The 23236-nt window shown below is 42.5% G+C and overlaps 1 protein-coding gene across 1 annotated transcript in view; it reads right to left on the bottom strand.

Moving 5' to 3' along the window:
- The window catches only part of CACNA2D3 (calcium voltage-gated channel auxiliary subunit alpha2delta 3), an 853260-nt gene that overhangs the window by 146323 nt on the left and 683701 nt on the right, over positions 1-23236 (bottom strand). The window contains exons 23-26 of the mRNA XM_058561298.1: positions 14442-14535; positions 11370-11465; positions 6289-6410; positions 3583-3663 (exon numbers count right to left, since the gene is read on the bottom strand). Coding sequence (XP_058417281.1) covers positions 3583-3663; positions 6289-6410; positions 11370-11465; positions 14442-14535 — 393 coding nt within the window. The remainder of the gene's footprint in view (positions 1-3582; positions 3664-6288; positions 6411-11369; positions 11466-14441; positions 14536-23236) is intronic.

The raw sequence follows: 23236 nt of genomic DNA, 5'->3' as shown, positions 1-23236 counted from the left end.
GGATTCTTATTGAGAATCAATCCACTATGCTTCAGGTACTCCATTGCGTTATGCTGTAAGGCACAGAAGAGAAAAAGAACAAAGTCTTTACCTCTAGAACCTTCTAGATAATTGTTCAGCTTTTCAATTCACTTGAAAAGTGTAGACATGGCTTGAAAAAGAACTTCTATTTTATAGGTCTCTGGAGGAAGAGAGGGAATGTCAATTTCAGGGCCTGGTTCATCTACACCTAGAGCTCCTGGTAAAAGCAGGAGGTCAGGAAATATTTGTTGAATAAATGAGTGAATGAACGAATATGCTGCCAACTTGAAGATAAAAACGAGTCATCCTCAATCCTAGCATTTTTATACTTCTTCATATTTAGGTATTTTCTCGTTTGTTTTCACATTTTATCCCCAAATCAACTCAGAGTAAGGTGAGGAATTAATCCCAATCCTATTTTAGCTATACCTTCGGAGACCCAAGACCACACATTTAGTAAGTTATGGAGTGAGTGACAAACCTAAGTGGACCTTACAATCCAATGTTTGAATTTCCAATAACAACAGAAAAATGGATTAAGGGCCTGAGACACACAGAAGGTTCCAGGGCTCTACAGAGACTTGGTAGGCCAAAGAGAAAGTCCTACCACTTCTTCCTTTGCAGTGGGAAAGCAATTAAGAAAATTCAGCACGCTAGTGGCAGCTGGAGAGTTGGCAGGTTCCTCAAGAGAAGGACTGTAAGCAATGTCATAGGCCAAGAAGATGGATAGGGCCCATTTATGCACTGAGGCTGACGTATAAATGGAATTCTGCCCAGTTTGACTGCCCTTTCTTCAAAGATGTCATTGACAGATGAGTATCTAAATGTTTTTGTTTAAAAAAGAAAACAAGAAAAAAGCAAGAAAGAAGAGAATAAAACAAACAAACAATAAAACAAAACAAGAAACTCTTTCTATTCCAAAACAGACACATGTAGCCAATGAACATGAGAAGACCGGATCAGGCCTGGGAGCAGTGCAAGCCTTTCAAAGCAGTCCTTGATAATTATTTGCAAAGTTGTACACCTTTCCTGTCAGATAAATTTCAATTTAACACAAGGATTTCATTGAAACCCCAAGTTACTGCCAGTTGGCTGTATCCCATGTGTTGTTGGAGACACACTGCTGGGGGACAAGCCTGCTCACATATTCATCTTCACCTGCCAAAACAAGGCTTCTTCTCCAATTAAATGGCCTTTTTTATTTTAGAGTGGTAAACAATGTCTACTTAATTTGAGGAAAATCCGCATAAGAAAGTTACCGAACCTAATCACACAGTGACATGATAGGTAAGTCAATCAAGGAAACCCGGAGGAACGGCCAAAGAGGCTTCTCTGCCTTTGGAGACAGAAAGATCCTCTTGAGGTCATTGCCTTTATGGTGCTGCATCCATGGCAGTCTTCAAGACCAAAACTGAGCAACTCTGTTTTATCTTATGTCTACCAAACACACTTTTAAAAAAGAAGATTGATAATCACCAGTTTTATTTATTTATTTTTTTTTTGTGAGGAAGATCGGCCCTGAGCTAACATCTGCCAATCCTCCTCTTTTTGCTGAGGAAGACTGGCCCTGGGCTAACATCCATGCCCATCTTCCTCCACTTTATATGGGATGCCACCACAGCATGGCTTGACAAGCAGTGTGTCGGTGCGTGCCCGGGATCCAAACCGGTAAACTCCGGGTCACTGTAGCGAGCGCGCGCACTTAATCACTTGTGCCACCGGACCAGCCCCAATGATCACCAGTTTTAAAAGGTAAGAACTAAACACAGTTCCTCAGATAACCTTGCTTCTTTGTCTTGCTCTGCAATTATCTTCTGAAAATGGGGACCAATTGACACATACTGAGTAGCTGTAAACATGAGGATGTCTCTTCCACCCACTCAAGGTAGGCCAAACTTGCCTGTGGTCTCCGGCCAGCTGTATAATTCAATAGCAGACCAGCAAACCATTTGGGAAATTCACATTATTCCTCAGAATGGATACAGAGTGCCCAGGCTGGGTCCACGTTTCACCCATCCTCAGCCAAATAGACATTTATGAAATATAAGTCATTTGGAAACACTTAAGCATAGTTTGTAAACTTGGACAGAAGTGGCTTGGATGGGCACAGTGATTTAGGGCCAAGACAGAGCATCCTTTATGATGACTGAATAAGAAACTCAAGGAAAAGTTTTTAAAAAGAGATTTCAAACAGGCTGACAGAGAGCTTTGGCCAAACCATGTCTTTGGCAGCTGCTGCATGTGGCCCCAGCTCCAGGGAGATAAAATGCCTCCAGAATTAGCTGGCTGGGTCAGCCTGGAGGTAAGCAAGTCTGACCTCCTTTAAGCAAAAATAAATCTTGCTGAGTTAAATGATCCTGTCTCCTACTTTCCTCAAGGAACATGAGATGCGAAGTGACAAAATTTGAAGACAGCAGCTGTGAATCCTCAGAGTCCTTATCTCCTGGCTGATTAGTTACAGGTCTGCCTAGTTCAAGATGAGCTACAGGTCAGATACATCAGACTGTCTTCCTTGCCATACCAAGTAACCAGGCAACTGCTCCAAACCTTTTAATCCCTGCTAATACAATTATGATGCATAGGCTAAGTCAGAAATAAAGTGGTGGGGGGGACAGTATTTCTTAGCCAAAGAAAAACCACTTCAAACATGTCTGCTCTATTTGCATTCCTTCAAATATCCGTAGTGTGTGAAGACACAGAAGTTGATATTCAAAGTCACCTTCCAGTACAACTTATCGAGGGAGGTGTCCCAAGACACAGTAACTCCCTTTGGTAAATCTAACCAGTATCAGGATGGTGCTTGGAGGGTCTCATCCATCCATCATCCAATGCATTCAATAATTATTTATCAGAAATAGATGATGTGCCAGACACGAAAGCCTCCATTTTTCTCAGCAGCTGTCCCCAAAGAAGGGCTAATGGCAGTTTCTGGTCCTTTAGGCCAAATACCACCAAGGAAAGCCCCCAGCCAGCCACAGACATCTCCTGACACTCCTGAGAGTGAAAGAGATGGGAAAAGCAGGAGACAGGGTTTCTTTGACAGGTCAAGACTTTCAATCGTAAAACGTCTTGGCTTTCTCCTGGTCCCAAACCAGGCCCCTGCAGATACATCTAACTCTAATTCCTCAGGGGGATTAGGGTGATGAAAAATCTCAGGCTCTCTGGAGAAGGCCACATTTCAGCTTATATTTGCCTAAAACAAACCCACAATTTCCTCGTACACCCACTGTTATCCTAATGAATCAGAAGTGGGAGATCTGGAGCTTACTTTAAATGAGCATGCTACTTACTGTCAAGAAATTCTCCTCTGCACATACCAACAATTTCTTACTGGCTCAGAGTTTAAGAACAAAAGTCCTGGGAAAGATTTCTGTTTTTACATCAAACACAAGCAGCTGTCAGAACCTTGGATCGGAGGAGATGACACCAAGCTGAGGAGGAAGTAATTTTTAATTTTTTTTCCTTTCAAAACCAACTTTCTGGTACATACAAGTAGCTGACTGGCCAGATGAATGGATGCCATGCTTATTTTATATTCATCAATTGAAATCCATTGTTTACCTGCCACCACAGGAGATTTCCGTTCATCCAGGAGCTGGATGGAGGTACTTGCTGTCACCACATTGCTTTTGTTGACTGTTCCTGTAAGAAGAAGAATACGATGACAAAAACGGAGATAGCTGTAGTGCTCATGTTAAGAGAGTCATCAATTCTGCAGACTGTGCTGGGGCTGGCTTCCCAGAGCCCAGAGTTGGTCTACTCTATAGGGCCATAGGTGCCGGGGAGCCAGTCCTCTCAGTTGAAGGAATCAATGCAACAAGTTATGACCACCCACACTGGGGAACATCCAGCTTCTTCACATCAAAATCATTGACCACCACAGCGGGACCACATTTTTTCTAATTTGTGGTTACTAATTACAGTGTTTACTCGTGTCAGTAATCATATTTATATTGCCTTTCTAAATATAGCCATGGAGCGTTTCATGAGATAAAGTTTTGAACTTATTTTACAATGAGTTGAGAACTTCAGCTCTGATTTGTTGGTTAAAACTTTACTGATTTATGAAAGTTTAATTTGAAGCCCAGTTTTCTTAGCAAAACCATTCTAAACAGGGATAGAGCTGAAATGCAATACTTACTCCAAACTCTTATTAATGTCGTAACAATATGGCATTAGTGTTAAAAGATTTTCAATTACTAACAATGGTTCCAATACCCATGAATTAAAAGACGCTGAGCACAAATTTCTAATGCTTATAGTTCATAATTGTTAGTCTAGTGCCTGTCTTATAAAAGGTGTTCAGTGAATGTGAGTTGAATGGAATCCAATTGACTTGAGAAGCAAGGGGAAGACAGACTTGAATTCGAATACATTTATGACCAAAGCAATTAAGAATTTTCTCTTGGCCCAAGCCTAAGCAGTAATAGAAACCAGCTTCTTTTCCAGTGTGTACAGGTATTCAACACACAATAGAAAAAACAAGAGAGAGCTCCACCATAACAATTGTACTTGGTGATTTTTAACATTTTCCCTGAATCTAAAGGGGCCATGAAATCTCCTAAGATGTTACGTCATCCATAACCTTACCAAGAAAAAGGTGAATTCCCCTTCATTATATGATTTCACTGAAAGTTCAACGAAAACCCTACTTGCCAAAAGCCAATTAGACAACTGCCTTAACTTAATTAATCAGAATTTGTTTTCTCCAGACATAATTCTTTGTAGGAAAAACGGTGAACAAAGGAAACGGGCAGAGGGGCCATCACACTCCAGTGTGCACACACACACACAGAGCACTTGTGGGGGCCACTCTCATGTCCCACAGCTCCTTCTCCTTGCCCAAAACTGTCCAAAAGGATAACTTGATGATTCCAGTCCAGAACTAGCAAGCTAAGTTCATATTTTTCTTTAGAGGACTATGAAAAAGAAAGTGTCATGAGATTGCATGGTAAAAGAAGACATTATTATTGATAGGTGTGCAGCAGAATGAGAAAGTCCACTGTCTCTTAGTTGATGTTTTCAGCAATAAAGCGTGATACAGATAAACATAAAGAGAGTTAGTCCCCTAGAAATTTATATTTGAGAACACAAATGTGTATGGACGTGGGTACACATGGGCCTGTCAGCAAAGGAGCACAGACTCCAAGAATCTCAGTCCTGAAAGGAACCTAATTGACAATCTTGTCTAAAATCCCACCTAGCAAGAGAATTTCTACAATAACATTTGTCTTTTCCTTGAATATCTTCATTAATGAGGGATCCACTTCCTAATGAGTCCATTCAACTAATTATTAGATAATTCTTGTCAACATGTCTTCTGCAAATTTCGAAAGCACTCTTTCTGAAGACGTCTTCATTCAGGGAAATGAGCAAGCGCCAAGACTCAGGGAGGGGGCTCTGACACTAAGCACTAGAGAGCCTCTAGCAGGGTTGACCTAGGAATGCTTGTAAGAGATTAACACAAAAGGCCCTAATATAAAAGATCAATATAGATTGAACTGTCCAGAGCAATCCAAGTTTATAGAACTAGGTCTTATTCATCTCTGAGGTTTCTACAATGCACAGTACAGAGCCTTACACAGAATGAGCACCAAAAACATGCGCTGCATCAGACAAGAAAAAGCCAAGGACAATGGAAAAGCATTTCCAGTTTGCCTTGCTTCTAAAACTGGTTAAAATAAGACAGTGTTCAGTTCTTTTATGGAGATAGGTGACCTTAATTTTTTTTATAATGTCATAAAATCTTAGGACTGGAAAAATCATTGGCTACATGTGTCTCCTTGGTCACTGCAGCCCTCTGTCAGGGGAGCACAGGCGATACAAAGTCTTAGTCCTTACTCCTGCATGTTGATGTAAATCAATTCAGTTCTGATGGGGAATTGTGGGCTTCCGAAGTGATGTGACTTGCTGAAGGTTCTGGCAAAGGATGTTACACCTGCCTGAACTTTCTCTAAATAGGGACATGAGTACATTTAAAAAAATCTACTGAGAAGTTTGTATTCAAATTCCTCAGACTACAAAATACCCGCCCTGCTTCCTGAAATGTTCTTTGTGCTCTTTGGTTACACAAAAGCTTCATTTTATTTGGGGCCATTATGCTTATGGAACAGGTCACTGGTTCAGCACTAGGCCAACATTCAGCATTGGTGCTCAAGGCTGACCGTGGCTCTCCTCAGCATTCAGGCTGCTCCCCCATACTCTACACACAATGCCAGGCCAGCAGGACCAGACCGACAGAGCCCCGCCTCCAACAAGGACACCTACCTGTGCTGAATGGAATGGAGTAGACGAAGCTCCCTGGAATCTGCTCAGCGGCTCTTCGGTACCAGAGTGGGAAATGGTCTGCATTAAAAATGTTCTCCTTGTCTCCAGCTTTCAGGAAGTCCCTTGGAATGGAAAAGAATAAGAAGAGCATGGCACCATTCAGCAAGGAAAAGCTAGACATGGGTGCCTCCCAATAGCCTTTGTCGGGTAAAAACAGCGGTGGCTTTTAGACCCCCAACCCACCTTTCCAAGTACAGAGGGGACCTGTGTAACATTGTGCACCCCAGATTACTCAGAAATATCTGTAGAGCCCTGGCAGTCAGACTCCCAGGGGGTGAAACGATTTATCCTAGTATATCTAAGGCACTAATTATCTTAGTGTCTAAAGCAAGCAAACAAACAAAGCCTCCAGAAATATCAGAAGACCAAAGTGTAGTCAGAAAGCTTTGTTTTTCCTCAAAATCCACACCCATGGACACATAGCCTTGGGAGGATCAACTTCTTAAGTAGATCTTACTCTTCTCAGAGAAAGTGTAAAAGAGGAAAAGTGGGCCCATGTGGGGATCTTTGCTCCCTTCTTCCCTTACCTCCCAACTCTCCAGTCAAACATGACTGCTCCCGGTCCTCTCTGTAAATCCCTCACCCTTCCCTGCCTCCCTGCCTACTGCCAGCGGTGCCCACCTCTGTCCAGAAGGCCGCATGCACTCTCCTTCTCATCTCTTCCTGTCAAAATCATACTCATTTTAAGGTGTGCCTCAAATACCACCTACCACACGAATCCACAGAGACACATGCAAGTTCTTGACCCACGCTGGGACCCCACAGCCTCGGTCACTCTCACACAGCCTTCTTTTTCTTTGGTCTATCTGCACAATTGTCATGTCCCCAGCCCAAGCCTCCCAAGATCTTTGGGGAAAGGAGCTTTTGTTCACATTTTTACATCCTTCCACAGAGCCTTAAGCATACTGAAGTCCCAATTCATGTTTGTTGGTTTGACTTATCTCTAACTTCACATTTACCCTCCAGCACCTGAATGCCTGTCTTGGCTGATATGGTAAAGCTCTGGGGGAGAAAATGACTGCCTGGCTAGTCCACATGCTACAGAGATCTTTCCAAGGGAGACCAATCAGGGGACAATGTGCATGTAGGGAAAGGGTCACCAGTTGAACCAGAAATGGCACTGCTTTCAATTCAGCAGTTTGCAGCAAGGAATTGGAACACAGAGACCATGGAGGGAAATACTCAAGTATTCTACATTGTTTTAGCATGGCCGAATACATATGGTAAATTACAACTAGTTGGTTGTTAGAAACTACTGGAACTTGGCTCCAGGAAAGTATTCTGTAGTTTTAGAGTATGGCCAACCAGTGATTCCTTGATCTCTTCCAGAGATGCAGAGCTCACTCCTTCAAGAGGAAGCCTATGCCATTGGGGGCTACCCTCAAAGTTCTTAGCACTGAACTTAACTCTCTGTAACTTACACTAGCATGTCCTAATTCCTTTCGAAGTGCAGAGACCTTATTTTTCTTGATATCCCCAGGATCTGGCACTAATCAGGCACTCAGTGTACACACAATGATCACAGGGTAAATCAAATCTCATATCCAGATAAGAGGTCCTCAATATTAAAAATAATTTTTTATATCTTTTCTAAACAACACTTCTCAATTCCTGAAAAATCCCTCATCAGTATGGCCACCTTCCTATGTAAATGCTCCACTCTGTTAACATTCCCATAAAATTTTGTGCTATTGGAACTTGTCATAGGAGACCAAAAATGGTCTGACATTGTTGTCTACATTTGTTCACTGACTGACTCTCACCGACAGGATGACACTCCAGAAATTAAAAACTTTTTTTTAAGTTGGCAAAAGCACTCTGCCCTCATTCAGAAGGCCAACTCTGGAGTCATGAGTGGCATTGAGAGAGTGCAGAAATCCCTGTGCTATTCAGAATGCTGGACATAGAGAGTTCCAGGCTCAGTGTGACAGACAAGCTCCTCCTGGCATTGCTATATTCAGTGGTAATACTTCCTGATCCTAAAATCATCAAGTTTCACCAATAGCAAAGTGTGACCTTTTTCATTTAGGTATGAGATTCTTTATGAACCTGACTTGGACAGGTGTGTGATGGAGACTTTGCTGCCCAGCCCTGGGTGGGATGAACGGCTGCCTTCCCTCCTGGGCCATGGGCACAGCCACGGCGTTTCTACTCGGGTCAGCTCTGTTCAGGGGTGAGATGCACATAACCGCAGGGAGGAGGGTGCCCTTTTCACGCAGCAGTGAACGGTGCTACAGGAGCCCTTTTCCAGGCATGGTAGGTGGGACAATAGCTGGGTTAGAAGGTGTGAGGTGGTCCTTACTTAGACTGATGGCGACATTCAGGCTTCGGGGATGGAACACTGCACATCTGGGCGTCCAATGTCTGCTGCCCAGGACCACACCGGCACCCGGGGCAGCAAGCAGGAGCCTGCAGCACTTGATCTCTGTGAGCTCTGGTGTTAATGTGAGAGGGTCTGGTTGCCAAAAAACCTTGGGGGTCCCTGCCAACTACCAAGTAAAGATTCAGAAGGAAGCAGGAAGGAGAGACCTGATTCTACAGAATCTCTGAAAATGTTCTTCAGGAAGAAAGATCTCTCTGGGTAAGATGAAATTCGGCCCACTTCTGGATACTAGGAGCTGTTGTGTTGTGTGAAATAGGTCTAGGTTTTAGGCAGAGGTGAATGACCTTGGGTGAGTTACTTGGGTCAGTTACTGAGTCTCTGAGCCCCATTTACTTATGTACAAAATGGGAATAATAATGTTACACTTAGCAGGATATTATCAGAATCACCCAACACCATACGTGAAAGGGCTATGTAAACTGAACATGGTTAGAATAAATATATGGGATTCCTAAAGCCCAAGAGTTTCTCTCATTCTCTTGTGGTTCACATGGAAGCTGTGAAGTGGTCGTCTCTTAGACTGAGGACTGTAGGGGAGAGTAGGGACCATACCGCAGAGGCTGACATCACTGGATGCTGTGTGCTACATGTGATCCAAGAGGCCACACAGAAGGCACACAATATATCGGGGATGATGGCAGGTTCCCAAGGCCGTGAACTATAACTGACCTACTTTGAGAAGCAGGTGGTGGGGATAGGAGATGGAATCCCAGTGTAGGAGGCTAATGAGGACAAATTACCTCTGAGGTGGGAACTTTCTATTATCTAGTACGCTCCCCAACACTTTGAACTCTTCCTTGTGTGCCTTCTTTGAAAAAAAAAAGAAATTCTAAAAGTTTTCTAGCCCTGGCTAATAGAGTGTATCCAATTAGTTGGGTCTCAATGAATACCATTTGACTGGAGGGGGTAGGCAGGTAAAAGACCCTAAGACAATGGATCTCAAGGTGCCTCTATAAGAATCAATGATACGAGTTTCTTGAACACAGATGAATTATTCATCCCTCCAGATATCCAAAGAGTACTCACTCTGGGTCATAGTAATATCACAGGGACTAGAACTCATAGTTGTAGGTATTTTTAGGTTCCCCCAAAGCAGTCTTATATCCATAATTTTTTGATCCTCACAATAACCCAGGAGATCATTATCCCCATTTTTCAGATGCACAGAATGAAGACAATGAGTAAGACAAGGCAAGTGCACATCCCAGCAGTCTCGAGTGTGATTCTGTCATCTTTCAAATCCGTCATGATCACCCAGATATCAGACTAGCAAGGTGCCACATTTTGTGGTTGTTATTGTTTTTCTTGTTTGTTTGTTTTAGTCTCAAAATAAACAACAGCCTTCCTCTTTGAGCATTATAAAATCTATTCCTGTGTCTCCCTTTGCCTCTCTGGACGCTAAAGGGAGAAGGCAATGTATATATGACACTTCTAGTCCTTCCTAGGAATTTGCCCTCTGGAAAAATAATTGTTTGGGGGTAAAGGGCTAAAGAGGGCTTGAAAAGAAATCAAGTCACAGCTATGGCCAACTTCATAAATGACAAATTTGAGATGCTGAGAAAGAGTCCTCGACCGGAAATTAAAAGCCAGTCCACAAAACATCTAAAAATCTATGGACCTGCCATTTGTCAAACTTGGTTTTATGAGATCACATGGTTGGTGTCAGGGCCTCATCTAACAGAGGTGACTGCTGGACTGAGCCTGATGGAAGGGAGCATCTCCTGGTTGGGCCCCTGCTGGGCCAACCCTGTCCCTGTGGCTTAGTTATTCACCCCCAGGGAGCCCGAAGGTCAGGGTGTGTGAGGTTCTCTGGTAACCTCTGCACTCTCACACACATTTTGCAAACTTTCTGAACCTCAGATTCCATTTGTTTCTGTCCTAATCATGTCTCTTGCTTCAGAGAAGACACTGAGAAAACTAATTAATCGGCTCAGAAAAGATTTGCCAGGCTCACACCAGCTCTGGTCAAACACCAATTTGAAGAGTTACGGCCCTGTGGCTCTCTGAAGATACAGGGACTGAGTAGTGGTTTCAAGGGCATCTGGGTACTGGACTTGGTGATGCTCTGCCCATTGTCCATCTGGGTCTCTTCGGAAGCACAAGGAAACACTGTCAAACCCGAGTGCCACCAGACGGCTCACTCCCGGGTGTAGGGCTCTGCAGGCCCTCCGGCTCAGCACAAAAGCACAGAGGTTTATTAAAACACACACAAACAAATAAACAACAGCCTTGCAACACTGATTCTCGGACAGGCAGGAATTCCTCAGCAGAGCTGCAGAACAGCTGAAAGCCCTGAAGCCAGTTGTCAGGAGATGAGCCGTCCTCCCTCTGGCTGCTCCCCCAGCGGCTGCACCATCAGCAGAGTTCTGAAATGACTCACCAGGGTGGGAGAGGACCCCAGGATGCTGGACAGAAGCCAACAAGCACGAAGAACAAAGGGTTGTGGAAGGGCCAACAGGCAGGTGAACACACACACTGGGGCCCCCGGGGCAGAGCGGAGAGGAAAAATGTCAACAGGCCTGGAGGGGCCTGAATTTTGTTTCTGCTGGTGGTGGAATCAAGAAATGACATAAGCTTCCCTTTGAATTTCCCATTTCAGGAGCTCACTGGGCCCCTGCAGAGAAGCCCTCCTACTTACTGATTGGTGAGCTGCTCAGCCCCAACAAACAGGTTGATTCTCGAGAGGCCCGTGCGAGTGCCGAGGAAGGCAACCTCCACGCCCTTGTCAGAATTCCTGAAACAGAGCAGCAGACATCGGAAAGATTCTTCCAGACAGTGAGCAGATAATGGCTTCTGCATTTTAAGACCCACGGAATATTTTACAAAATAGCAGTTTTGAAACCTGAAATTTTAAAAGAAATTATGAACACACACACACACACACACACACACACACACTCTCTCTCTCTCTCTCCAAGCACAGGATACAAATTCTTATCCCTTACAAAAGATTTTGTGGTAATTCTCACAAGAAAAACTATGAACCCTACAGCAACAAAGGCAGTATGAGAAAATGTACCCCTAATGCTAAATAAACACACCTTTATCTCAAGGTACTGGGTGCAAGTTCAGAGAGAGCAGGCTGAGAATAAGAATGACTTCAAGGAGATGAAGAAAAGCCTCAGACCTGGCTTTTTGCATTGATGCTATGTTTGGTCCTGAGACCATTAGTGGAATCTGCCATTAGTGAAAACAAGCAACTGAGCCACCGAATCAAGTCTGCAGCAGCCCGCAGCCTGGAAACGTCTAGGACTTGAATTCTTCACTGTTTTGGGGGCACCAACTTATAACTTGTACCAAGCATACGCCTTATCCTCACCACCAACCCCAAAGAGATGAATAAAGAAATGGCTTCTTCAAGTAGCCCTGTAGGGTGCCATGAACAGGAACCCTAACCATGGTCTTAGCAAAGAAAACTCATTTGAAAATTCACTAAAGATTTTTTTCAACTTTCAAGGCAAATTTTATGTTTGAGCATGTTCTTCAGGATGTTCACAATGCAGACTTGTTCAATAAAAGCAAATGGTCTTTCTCCAAAAATACATAATTTTATTCTACAATAAAAGTATGAAGAGAATACTGATTCTTGAGTTTGCCTCCCTGCCATAGATGCTAGTTGTGACTTGATTCAAAGCATTATCCATGTTATCTTCAATACAAGATCATTTAGTTACTTGATCTTTGATGGTAGCCAAAGTGCTCAATACTACCTTTAAGTATTTAAGGAGTGAATAAAAACCAACACTATGCATTTGTTTCTGTTTGTAGCCTACACCAAATTGGAAAGCCAGGCTGCCCAATCAGTTACAGATGTGGACTACAAAGCAAGCTACCATTTTGGAAATCTTTAGCATGTGTTAAGAGTGAATCAGCAATCTTTACAGAGGATTTTGAGTTTCATGAGAGCCTAAAAGAAACATTTCCATATTCACTAGGGAATGCAATCAGGAAAGGCTTTGACTCTTTCTCAACCTCCAAGGGAATAAGATCCATGTAGGTAAGCAGTCCAAGGACACTCCCAAATATAAGGAGAATGGTAGTCTCTCTTTGGGGAGACTTATGTATTAAAGGGTCCAGACTTCTGTATTAAACTGCCTACCTTACATCTCCACTTGGGAGATTTACAGTCATTTTAAGCTTCAAATGTCTAGAAAAGAACTCTGGCCATGTCCAGTCCCAAACCTGCTCTTCCCTCATTGTCTCCTGTCCTAGGAAATGGCACCACTATCTACCTAGGTATTCACATTGGAAACTCAAGAATGATCCCTAACAGCTCGGCCTCCCTCCCCTCACACAGTGACCCCATCATTTGGGAGTCTTCCTTCTAAACCATGCCACCAGTGCATCTCTTCTCTCTGTGCCCACTGCCACTGTGTTGGTCCAAGTGGCAAATCCCTTGGAATGCTGTAGGAGGCTTTACAACTCTTCTTACCCCATTACACTCTATTCTCCACATAGCAGTACAGGGATCTTCTTTAAAAATGCAAATCTAATCATGCCCTTCTTAAAATCTTAAAATGTCCTTGTTAGCATCCTTCGGTGATTTTCTAATACTCTGAGTATAAACTCCAAAATCTTTAACCTGACTTCCAAGCCCCTGAACCACCTGGCTTCTCTGCAGCCTCATCTCCAGATATCTTCCAGCCTACCCTGTATATTTCAGCTCTGTTGGCCTTCTTTAAATTCCTCAAATCTGCCAAATACTTTCTCACCTCAGGGCCTTTGCACATGCCCTGGAATGCTCCTCAACTCTTCAACTAGTTCCTGCTCAGAAAAGCATTCCTCATCTTCCACTCTAGGTGGAAGTCTACATGTCTTCACTTTTTCTTCAAAGTTGTTGTCACAATTCTTAATAATATAACATACTATATACCACAGGCGCCATGATGTCAAGGACTATTTGATTGAGTTACCTCCATTTCACCAACACTAGCCCAGTGCCTGACACATGACAGATACGTGATGAATCAATATTTGATGAATGAACGAATGAAAATGAGATCAGAATGAATGATAAACAGGATAGAAGAGAATATACAAAAGGGAAGATAAAAGAAGGAAAGGAGCTAGTAAAGATTAGAAAAGGAGAGAGAACTGAATAATGTATGACGCGAGGGTATAAGAAAAAAGGAATGATTTTTCTTCTTATTTTCAATCTTTAATAGCCTACTTAAAACAGTAAAATAATAATAATAAAATAATATTAATAAGCTGCTGAAGCAGTTCTCGCCCTAGTCTTTGATGACAGCCACCATTGCTTGCCCCCTCCGCCCACATCCTCCACTTCAGAAAGAAAACCACAAGGTTACATCTGACACCCTAATGAAACAGAGCTCTCACTTCCCCGTCCCACTCACAACCTAACCTGGCCCAGATCCCAAGACCTCTCCAGACTGAAGGAGAGGGAGCCACAGCGGGGCGGGAAGCAAAAGCCTCCTTCTGCCTCCCTCTCTCGGAAGTGTCACCCTACCTCAGCATACCAAATTTCATGTAATGTTAAAACTCAAACAAATTATATGTCAAACCCAGGAGCTTGCCATCCCAGCCGGAGCCGCTAATCTGCTCTAGCTCTTGTGGTTTGGAGCTTTGGGGAAAATTAAAGAACTTTAACACCAGGCTCCTAAAACAGTTTAGTTCTTTAAACCATAACCATATTTCGGACGGCTTGTGGGGAAATGGCCATGAAAGGCGGACACATGCCACTACTTACTCAGATTTGTTGAGGGCAAGGCTGGTCCAGTACGCTTCAATGGGGGCGCTCACCACGGCATCAAAAAGGACTTCTTGTATCAATTCTTTATCACCTGTTGGGAGGGACAGACTTGAGAAGATGGTTTTGGCTGTGCCCCAAATCGGGGCATGAGAGGCGCTCACGGGGCTCACTTTGCAGTATCTGCAGGCTACTTTCTCACACAGTGTGTTTCTTTGTGCGTTAACCTCCCATCGGCTGAAAATATGAAACAGTTCTGACACCTGATATGCCAGCAATACAGGGTACCCAAGGCGTTGGGATTAGACGATAGTAAATTGAGAGTCTTGGGTGTCTCACACTTCGGTTTTCTGCCTTCTCACCCAGCTAGTAGTTCACACTATAGACCAGCACATCAACTCAGGGATTGAGAGACCAGAAGGGAGCACTCTCCAGAAAGTCTGCTCTTTGCATCCCTGTTTCTGTCCTCTGAAAATCCGCAATTCTTCAGGGCCCTGATCTCAGTTGGTTGTAAGAAGGAAAAGGGATATGATAACGTAATAACTCCTTGAACTCTGATTTTGTGATTCCTTCCATTTAAAAGTTTTTTTGATTTTAAAGGGAGCTATCTGCCCCTATCCAAAGGGATTCTTGACAGAGCTCCATGGAAGAGGCTAAGGAATCAGGAGGATATCATGAGTCTAGCAGAGGCATCCTCGAGCTCTCCAATCACTTCACAGAGGGGGGCAGCTAATTATCACCTACATCAGACCAGTCTTCACCTTGGCTGGAGGCCAAGAAGACAGTGGAGCTTTGTTGTAAAAGCAGAAACTGGATATAACTCATCATCAAAAAGATAATGCATACAGTCACGTAGTGGAATACCAAATAGTAATTCAAACAGATGCTTTAGAGCCAAAGGATCAACACAAATAAATCTCAAAGACATAATGAGTGAAACACAAGTTGTAGAATAACACATATACTATTAGACTATATATAATATATATATTATAGCATATAAATTTCAATATAAAAAATTATGAAAATAATGGTACATACTGTTTATGGATACCTATATATTTAGTGATAGTATAAAATGCACGGCAGTGATGGAGAAATACAGGATGGTAATTCTTTCTGGGAGGCAAATGGGACCATGCAGGGGTACCCAGGGGCTTCAACATTAGCAGTAATGTTTCATTCCTTAAAAAGTACCTGAAGCAAATATAACAAAATATTAAGATTTGATAAAGCTGAATGGTAAATGTAAATTTTTTTAATATTATCTCTATATTTTTGTGTTTTAAATATGTTATTTAAAAAGTCAAAGAGGTGAGAGGGAGTCAAGATGGCGGCGTAAGCAGACTCGGAACTCACCTCCTCCGGTGGACACAGCCAATTTACAACTACTCGTGGAAAAATTACCCCTGAGACAGAACTGAAAACTGGATGAGAGGAACTCCTGCAACAACGGACAATCCTAACTGAGGTGGAAGAGGCAGAGACACCCTTCTGGAGAGGAAAAACGCCGCCTTCACAAGCCGCCAGCCTCACGGCCGCCGGGAGCAGCTCACAGGTACGCAGCCTCCCTGGAGACGCGGGGCCCTGAGCCGGGGAGCGCCCCTGCTGTGGGCATTTTGTGGACCCAGCACAATCGAGACCAGCAGCATAATATCTGACTTTGCCTGCTACTAAAGCATTGGGGAATACCCCCAGAAAACCCGGTTCACAAAGAAACGAAAACTGGCTCTTAAAGGGCCCGCGCGCAAACTCACCCGTTTCAGAAAGCATCCTAAAATCACCAGAAAAAAAGGTGCACAGTGCTGTGGTGAAAAGAGACTCACCTAATAGGTCCTGAGTGCATCTCGGTGAGGGGTGAGACCTCTCCAGGGACTGGGACATTGGCGGCAGCCATTGTTGTGGCCCGGTGTGGGCGTGCTGACACAGACGCCATTGGAGTTCTCCCTGGGGCCTGCTAGCCCAGGGTCTGCCCCACCCGCTAGAGCACCGATTTAATCCAGCTCAGCCAGGGCAGGCAGCCCACCCTAGAGACTGGCCCCACCCAACAACAAGCCCTCAGGCAACTTGTGGGCCTGCATAGATTGGTGACTGGGTTCTCTGCAGCCTGGTAACTGAGCAGACTTGAGCGGGGCAGGGTGTGCACAAGGAGCCGGTGGAGAGTGTGGGGCGGTGGTGGAGTGTGTGGGGCTCCCCCCGTGGAGAGACTGGGTCCGCTTGGGGAGGTCGGGGCACTCAAACGGGGCAGGACTGTGTTGACTGTGTGTGTGTACCTGTGGGTGGCAGGGTTTGTCAGCTGCAGAAGACTTGTGCTTCTCAAAGACCCACATAGGAGGTTTGCCCCACCTTCCAAAGCCTGAAATGATTGGGTGCTCCTGTGCCTGAGGCCAGCCCCACCCAGCTGCAATCCTCAGAGAGCTGACAAGAGACCTAATGGGCTAGAGGCTTACAGCAATTGTAAGGCCCTGAGCCTAACAACCTGCCACAGTGGGGGCCTACTCACTTAAAAGAAATACTGCAACACAAATGTGGTATTAGAACTTGCAGCCAACTGTGCTGGGGCTCCCCACATCTGATAAAGAGACTGAAGGGCCCACAACAACTACAAGCAGCTGAGCATTACAACAGCTGCCCAGGAGCATAACTCAGCCTCCCTGGGCGCCTACAGGGAGAGCAAACAGGCCACAACAGAAGGAAACACGTAGCCCACATAGGGGTCACCCCTGGAACATTGAGAACTGAGGGAAGCACACTGGAAGCCTCCTAAGGCATCACTTACATAAGGTCACCTATCCAAGAGCAGGAGACGTAGCTGACCTACCTAATACGTAGACACAAGCACAGGGAAAGAGGCAAAATGAGGAGGCAAAAGAGTACATTCCAAGTAAGGGAACAGGACAAAACCCCAGAAAAGGAACTAAGTGAAACAGAAATGAGCAACCTACCCGACAGAGAGTTCAAACTAATAGTGTTAAGGATGCTCACTGATCTGGGGAGAAGAATAGATGAACTCAGTGAGAATGTCAACAAAGAAATGGAAGATATAAAAAAGAACCAATTAGAAATGAAGAATACAATACTGGAAATGAAAAATTCATTAGAGGGACTCAAAAGCAGAGTAGAGGATACAGAAGAACGGATCTGTGAGCTGGACGAAAGACTAGAAGAAATTACCCAAGGTGAACAGGTAAAAGAGAAAAGAATTAAAAAGAGTGAGGACAGTCTAAGGGACCTCTGGGACAACATCAAGCGCACTAACATCCGTGTTATAGGTGTCCCGGAAGGAGAAGAGCGAGACAAGGGGTCAGAGAATCTATTTCAAGAAATAATAGATGAAAACTTCCCTAACCTAAGGAAGGAAACAGACATCCAGGTACAGGAAGCACAGAGAGCCCCAAACAAGATAAACCCAAAGAGGCCCACACCAAGACACATCATAATCAAAATGTCCAGAATTAAAGATAAAGAGAGAATCCTAAAAGCCGCAAGAGAATGTCAAGTTACACACAAAGGAAACCCCATAAGGCTATCAGCTGACTTCTCAGCAGAAACCTTATAGGCTAGAAGAGAATGGCATGATATATTTAAAGTGCTAAAAGGAAAAAATTTACAGCCAAGAATACTCTACCCAGGAAGGTTATCATTCAAAATGGAAGGAGAGATCAAAATTTTCCCAGATAAGCAAAAATTAAAGGAGTTTGTCACCAAGAAACCAGTGCTACAAGAAATGTTAAAGGGACTGATTTAAGGGGAAAAGAGAAGACCACAAATAGGAAAAATTATCTATTTCCATGATTAGAACATAATGGATACAAATACACAAAAAAGAGGTTAGATATGATATCAAAAACATAAAAGGAGGGAGGAGGGGAGTTAAGAGTACAGCTTTCAGACAGAGGTCAAACTAAAGTGACCATCAATTCTGTATAGAAGAAGAGAGGAACAGAGAAGGACTACTAAAACACTGAGAAAAAAAAAAAAAGTTAAAAAATGGCAGTAAGTACATACTTATCAATAGCTACTTTAAACGTCAATGGAATAAATGCTCCAATTAAAAGGAATAGGGTGGCTGACTGGATAAAAAAACAAGACCCATATATATGCTGCATACAAGAGACACACTTCAGACCTAAAGACACTCACAAACTGAAAGTGAAGGGATGGAAAAAGATACTCCACGCAAATGGCAATGAAAAGAAAGCTGGGGTAGCAGTACTCATATCAGACAAAATAGACTTTAAAACAAAAACTGTAAAAAGAGACAAAGAAGGGCATTACATAATGATCAAGGGAACAATCCAACAAGAGGATATAACACTTGTAAATATCTACGCACCCAATGTAGGTGCACCTAAATATGTAAAGCAATTATTAACAGACATAAAAAGAGAAATAGACAGTAACACAATAATAGTAGGGGACTTGAACACTCCACTTACACCAACGGATAGATCATCCAAGCAGAAGATCAATAAGGAAACATTGGCCTTAAATGACACACTAGAACAGATGGGCCTAGTGGATATATACAGAGCATTCCATCCAAAAACCGAAGAATACACGTTCTTTTCAAATGCACATGGAACATTCTCCAGGATTGATCACATATTAGGCCACAAAACAAGTCTCCATAAATTTAAGAAGATTGAACTAATACCAAGCATCTTTTCTGACCACAACGGTATGAAACTAGAAATCAACTATAGGAAGAAAATCAGAAAAGCCACAAATACGTGGAGATTAAACAAAATGCTACTGAACAATGACTGGGTTAATGAAGAAATCAAAGAAGAAATCAAAAAATACCTGGAGAAAAATGAAAATATGACATGCCAGAATTTATGGGATACAGCAAAAGCGGTTCTAAGAGAGAAGTTTATAGCGATACAGGCCTATCTCAACAAACAAGAAAAATCTCAAATAAACAATCTAACAATGCACCTAAAGGAACTGGAAAAAGAAGAACAAACAAAGCCCAAAGTCAGTAGAAGAAGGGAAATAATAAAAATCAGAGCAGAAATAAATGAAATAGAGACAAAAAAAAAATAGAAAAAATTAGTAAAACCAAGAGCTGGTTCTTTGAAAAGGTCAACAAAATTGACAAATCTTTAGCTAGACTCACCAAGAAAAAAAGAGAGAAGGCACAAATAAGTAAAATCAGAAATGAAAGAGGAGAGGTTACAACAGACACCTCAGAAATACAAAAGATTATAAGAGAATACTATGAAAAGCTATATGCCAACCAATTCGACAATCTGGAAGAAACGGATAAATTCTTAGAATCATACAACCTTCCAAATCTGGATCAAGAGGAAGTAGAGAATTTGAATAGACCAATCACCAGTAAGGAGATCGAAACAGTAATCACAAACCTCCCCAAAAATAAAAGTCCAGGACCAGACGGCTTCCCTGGTGAATTCTACCAAACATTCAAGGAAGACTTAATACCTATCCTTCTCAAACTCTTCCAAAAAATTGAGAAGGGGGGGAAGCTCCCTAACTCATTCTACGATGCTGACATTACCCTGATACCAAAACCAGACAAGGACAACACAAAAAAAGAAAATTACAGGCCAATATCACTGATGAACACGGATGCAAAAATCCTCAACAAAATACTAGCAAATCGCATACAACAATATGTTAAAAAGATTATACACCATGATCAAGTGGGATTTATTCCAGGGATGCAGGGATGGTTCAACATTCGCAAATCAATCAACGTAATACACCACATTAATAAAATGAAGAATAAAAATCACATGATCATCTCAATAGATGCAGAGAAAGCATTTGACAAGATACAGCATCCATTTATGATAAAAACTCTGAATAAAATGGGTATAGAAGGAAAGTATCTCAACATAATAAAGACCATATATGAGAAACCCACAGCTAATATCATCCTCAATGGTGAAAAACTGAAAGCCATCCCTCTAAGAACAGGAACCAGACAAGGATGCCCACTGTCACCACTCCTATTTAACATAGTACTGGAAGTCCTAGCCAGAGCAATCAGGCAAGAAAAAGAAAGAAAAGAGATCCAAATTGGAAAGGAAGAAGTGAAACTGTCACTATTTGCAGATGACATGATTTTATATATAGAAAACCCTAAAGAATCCACCAGAAAACTTTTAGAAGTAATAAACGAATATGGTCAAGTTGCAGGATACAAAATCAACATACAAAAATCAGTTGCATTTCTGTACACTAACAACGAAGTAGCAGAAAGAGAAATTAAGAATACCATCCCATTTACGATTGCAACAAAAAGAATAAAATACCTAGGAATAAACTTAATCAAAGAGGTGAAAGATCTGTACACCGAAAACTATAAAACATTGCTGAAAGAAATTGAAGAAGACACAAAGAAATGGAAAGATTTTCCGTGCTCTTGGATTGGAAGAATTAACATAGTTAAGATGTCCATACTTCCTAAAGCCATCTATAGATTCAATGCAATCCCTATCAAAGTTCCAACAATATTTTTCACAGAAATAGAACAAATAATCCTAAAATTTATATGAAACAACAAAATACCCCAAATAGCTAAAGGAATCCTGAGAAAAAAGAACAAAGCTGGAGGTATCACACTCCCTGATTTCAAAATATACTACAAAGCTATAGTAACCAAAACAACATGGTACTGGCACAAAAACAGACACAGAGATCAATGGAATAGAATCGAAAGCCCAGAAATAAACCCACACATCTATGGACAGCTAATCTTCGACAAAGGAGCCAAGAACATACAATGGGGAAAAGAAAGTCTCTTCAACAAATGGTGTTGGGAAAACTGGATAGCCATATGCTAAAAAATGAAAGTAGACCCTTACCTTACACCATACACAAAAATTAACTCCAAATGGATTAAAGACTTGAATGTAAGACCTGAAACTATGAAACTTCTAGAAGAAAACATAGACAGTACGCTCTTCGACATCGGTCTTAGCAACATCTTTTCAAACACCACGTCTGACGGGGCAAGAGAAACAATAGAAAAAAATAAACAAATGGGACTACATCAAACTAAAAAGCTTCTGCACAGCAAAGGAAACCATCAACAGAACGAAAAGACAACCTAACAATTGGGAGAAGATATTTGCAAACCGTACTTCTGATAAGGGCTCAATCTCCAAAATATATAAAGAACTCATGCATCTCAACAACAAAAAAACTACCAACCCAATTAAAAAATGGGCAAAAGACCTGAACAGACATTTCTCCAAAGAAGATATACAGATGGCCAACAGACACATGAAAAGATGTTCAAAATCACTAACTATCAGGGAAATGCAAATCAAAACTACAATGAGATATCACCTCACGCCCGTCAGAATGGCTGTAATTAACAAGACAGGAAACAACATGTGTTGGAGAGGATGTGGAGAGAAGGGAAGTCTCATACACTGCTGGTGGGAGTGCAAACTGGTGCAGCCACTATGGAAAACAGTATGGAGATTCCTCAAAAAATCAAGGATAGAACTACCATATGATCCAGCTATTCCACTGTTGGGTATTTATCCAAAGAACTTGAAAACACCAATTTGTAAAGGTACATGCACCCCTCTGTTCATTGTAGCATTATTCACAATAGCCAAGACTTGGAAGCAACCTAAGTGCCCATCAAGGGACGAATGGATAAAGAAGCTGTGGTATATATACACAATGGAATACTACTCAGCCATAAGAAACAATGAAATTCAGCCATTTGTGACAACATGGATGGACATTGAGGGTATAATGCAAAGTGAAATAAGTCAGAGGGAGGAGGTCAAATACCGTATGATTTCCTTCATTAAGTCGTAGATAATAACAACAATAAACAAACACATAGGGACAGAGATTGGATTGGTGATTACCAGAGGGGAAGGGGGGAGGGAGGAGGGTGAAAGGGATAATTCAGCACATGTGTGTGGTGATGGGTTGTAATTAGTATTTTGGTGGTGAACATGATGTAATCTATGCAGAAATAGAAGTACAATGATGTACACCTGAAATTTTTACAATGTCATAAACCAATGTTACTGCAATAAACAAAAAATTAAAAAAAAAAAAGTCAAAGAAAATTAACAATCGGGCTCATATGATGTCCATCTGATCCTTTCTCTACCAGAGCATATCCCGAAAAGTAAATCCATTCCATGAAGACGCAATTTAGGAGCTGGATAACCTCCTTACACATCTCTCATAGGGCTGCTGTGGTTATTCTGTGTAATAAAATAACACATGTAAAGAACTTTTCACGTCACTGAATAAGTGACATCTGTCAGGTGTAGGGGCAGGTGCCATGCTCATTTTTGGTGAATCTCACCCTTCCCACACTTGAGCTACTGGGACTGATTTATGCTAGTCCAGGAACTGCTCTTGCACTTGTGAGCATCAGGCCTGCTGCTGCTCTCTCCCTGCCCCCTCTGCACCAGCCCCTGGCCATTTCTGACTCCTTGAGCTCCCTCAGAGGGCACTACTTGTAGGAGGAGAGGCAGCTGAACACACACCACAAGATGCAGCACGTCGCAGGGTGATCCCACTCTGGAGAGACCAAGAGACCCAGATTACGGCCTTGGGTGAGACGAGTCCTATTTCCAGCCCATGTTTTTCATTTGTAAAGTAAGGGTGCAGATATTTACAGTCCCTTCCTAATTGTAACATTTTCATTCTACTCAAGTGCTTGACTAAATAGTTCATAGGGGACAAATCCAACGCAAAATGTTAAACTGGGATTGCTGCTTCCGTGTGACTTCCGGTAACCCACATTCTTTCTCCTGTTCCTACAGGAAGCTGATATCTGGCTA

The sequence above is a fragment of the Diceros bicornis genome, chromosome 2 (genome assembly GCF_020826845.1).
Source record: "Diceros bicornis minor isolate mBicDic1 chromosome 2, mDicBic1.mat.cur, whole genome shotgun sequence".
Lineage (NCBI taxonomy): Eukaryota > Metazoa > Chordata > Mammalia > Perissodactyla > Rhinocerotidae > Diceros > Diceros bicornis.
Note: the sequence above shows the minus strand (reverse complement) of the source record. Positions and strands in the feature narration are given on the sequence as shown.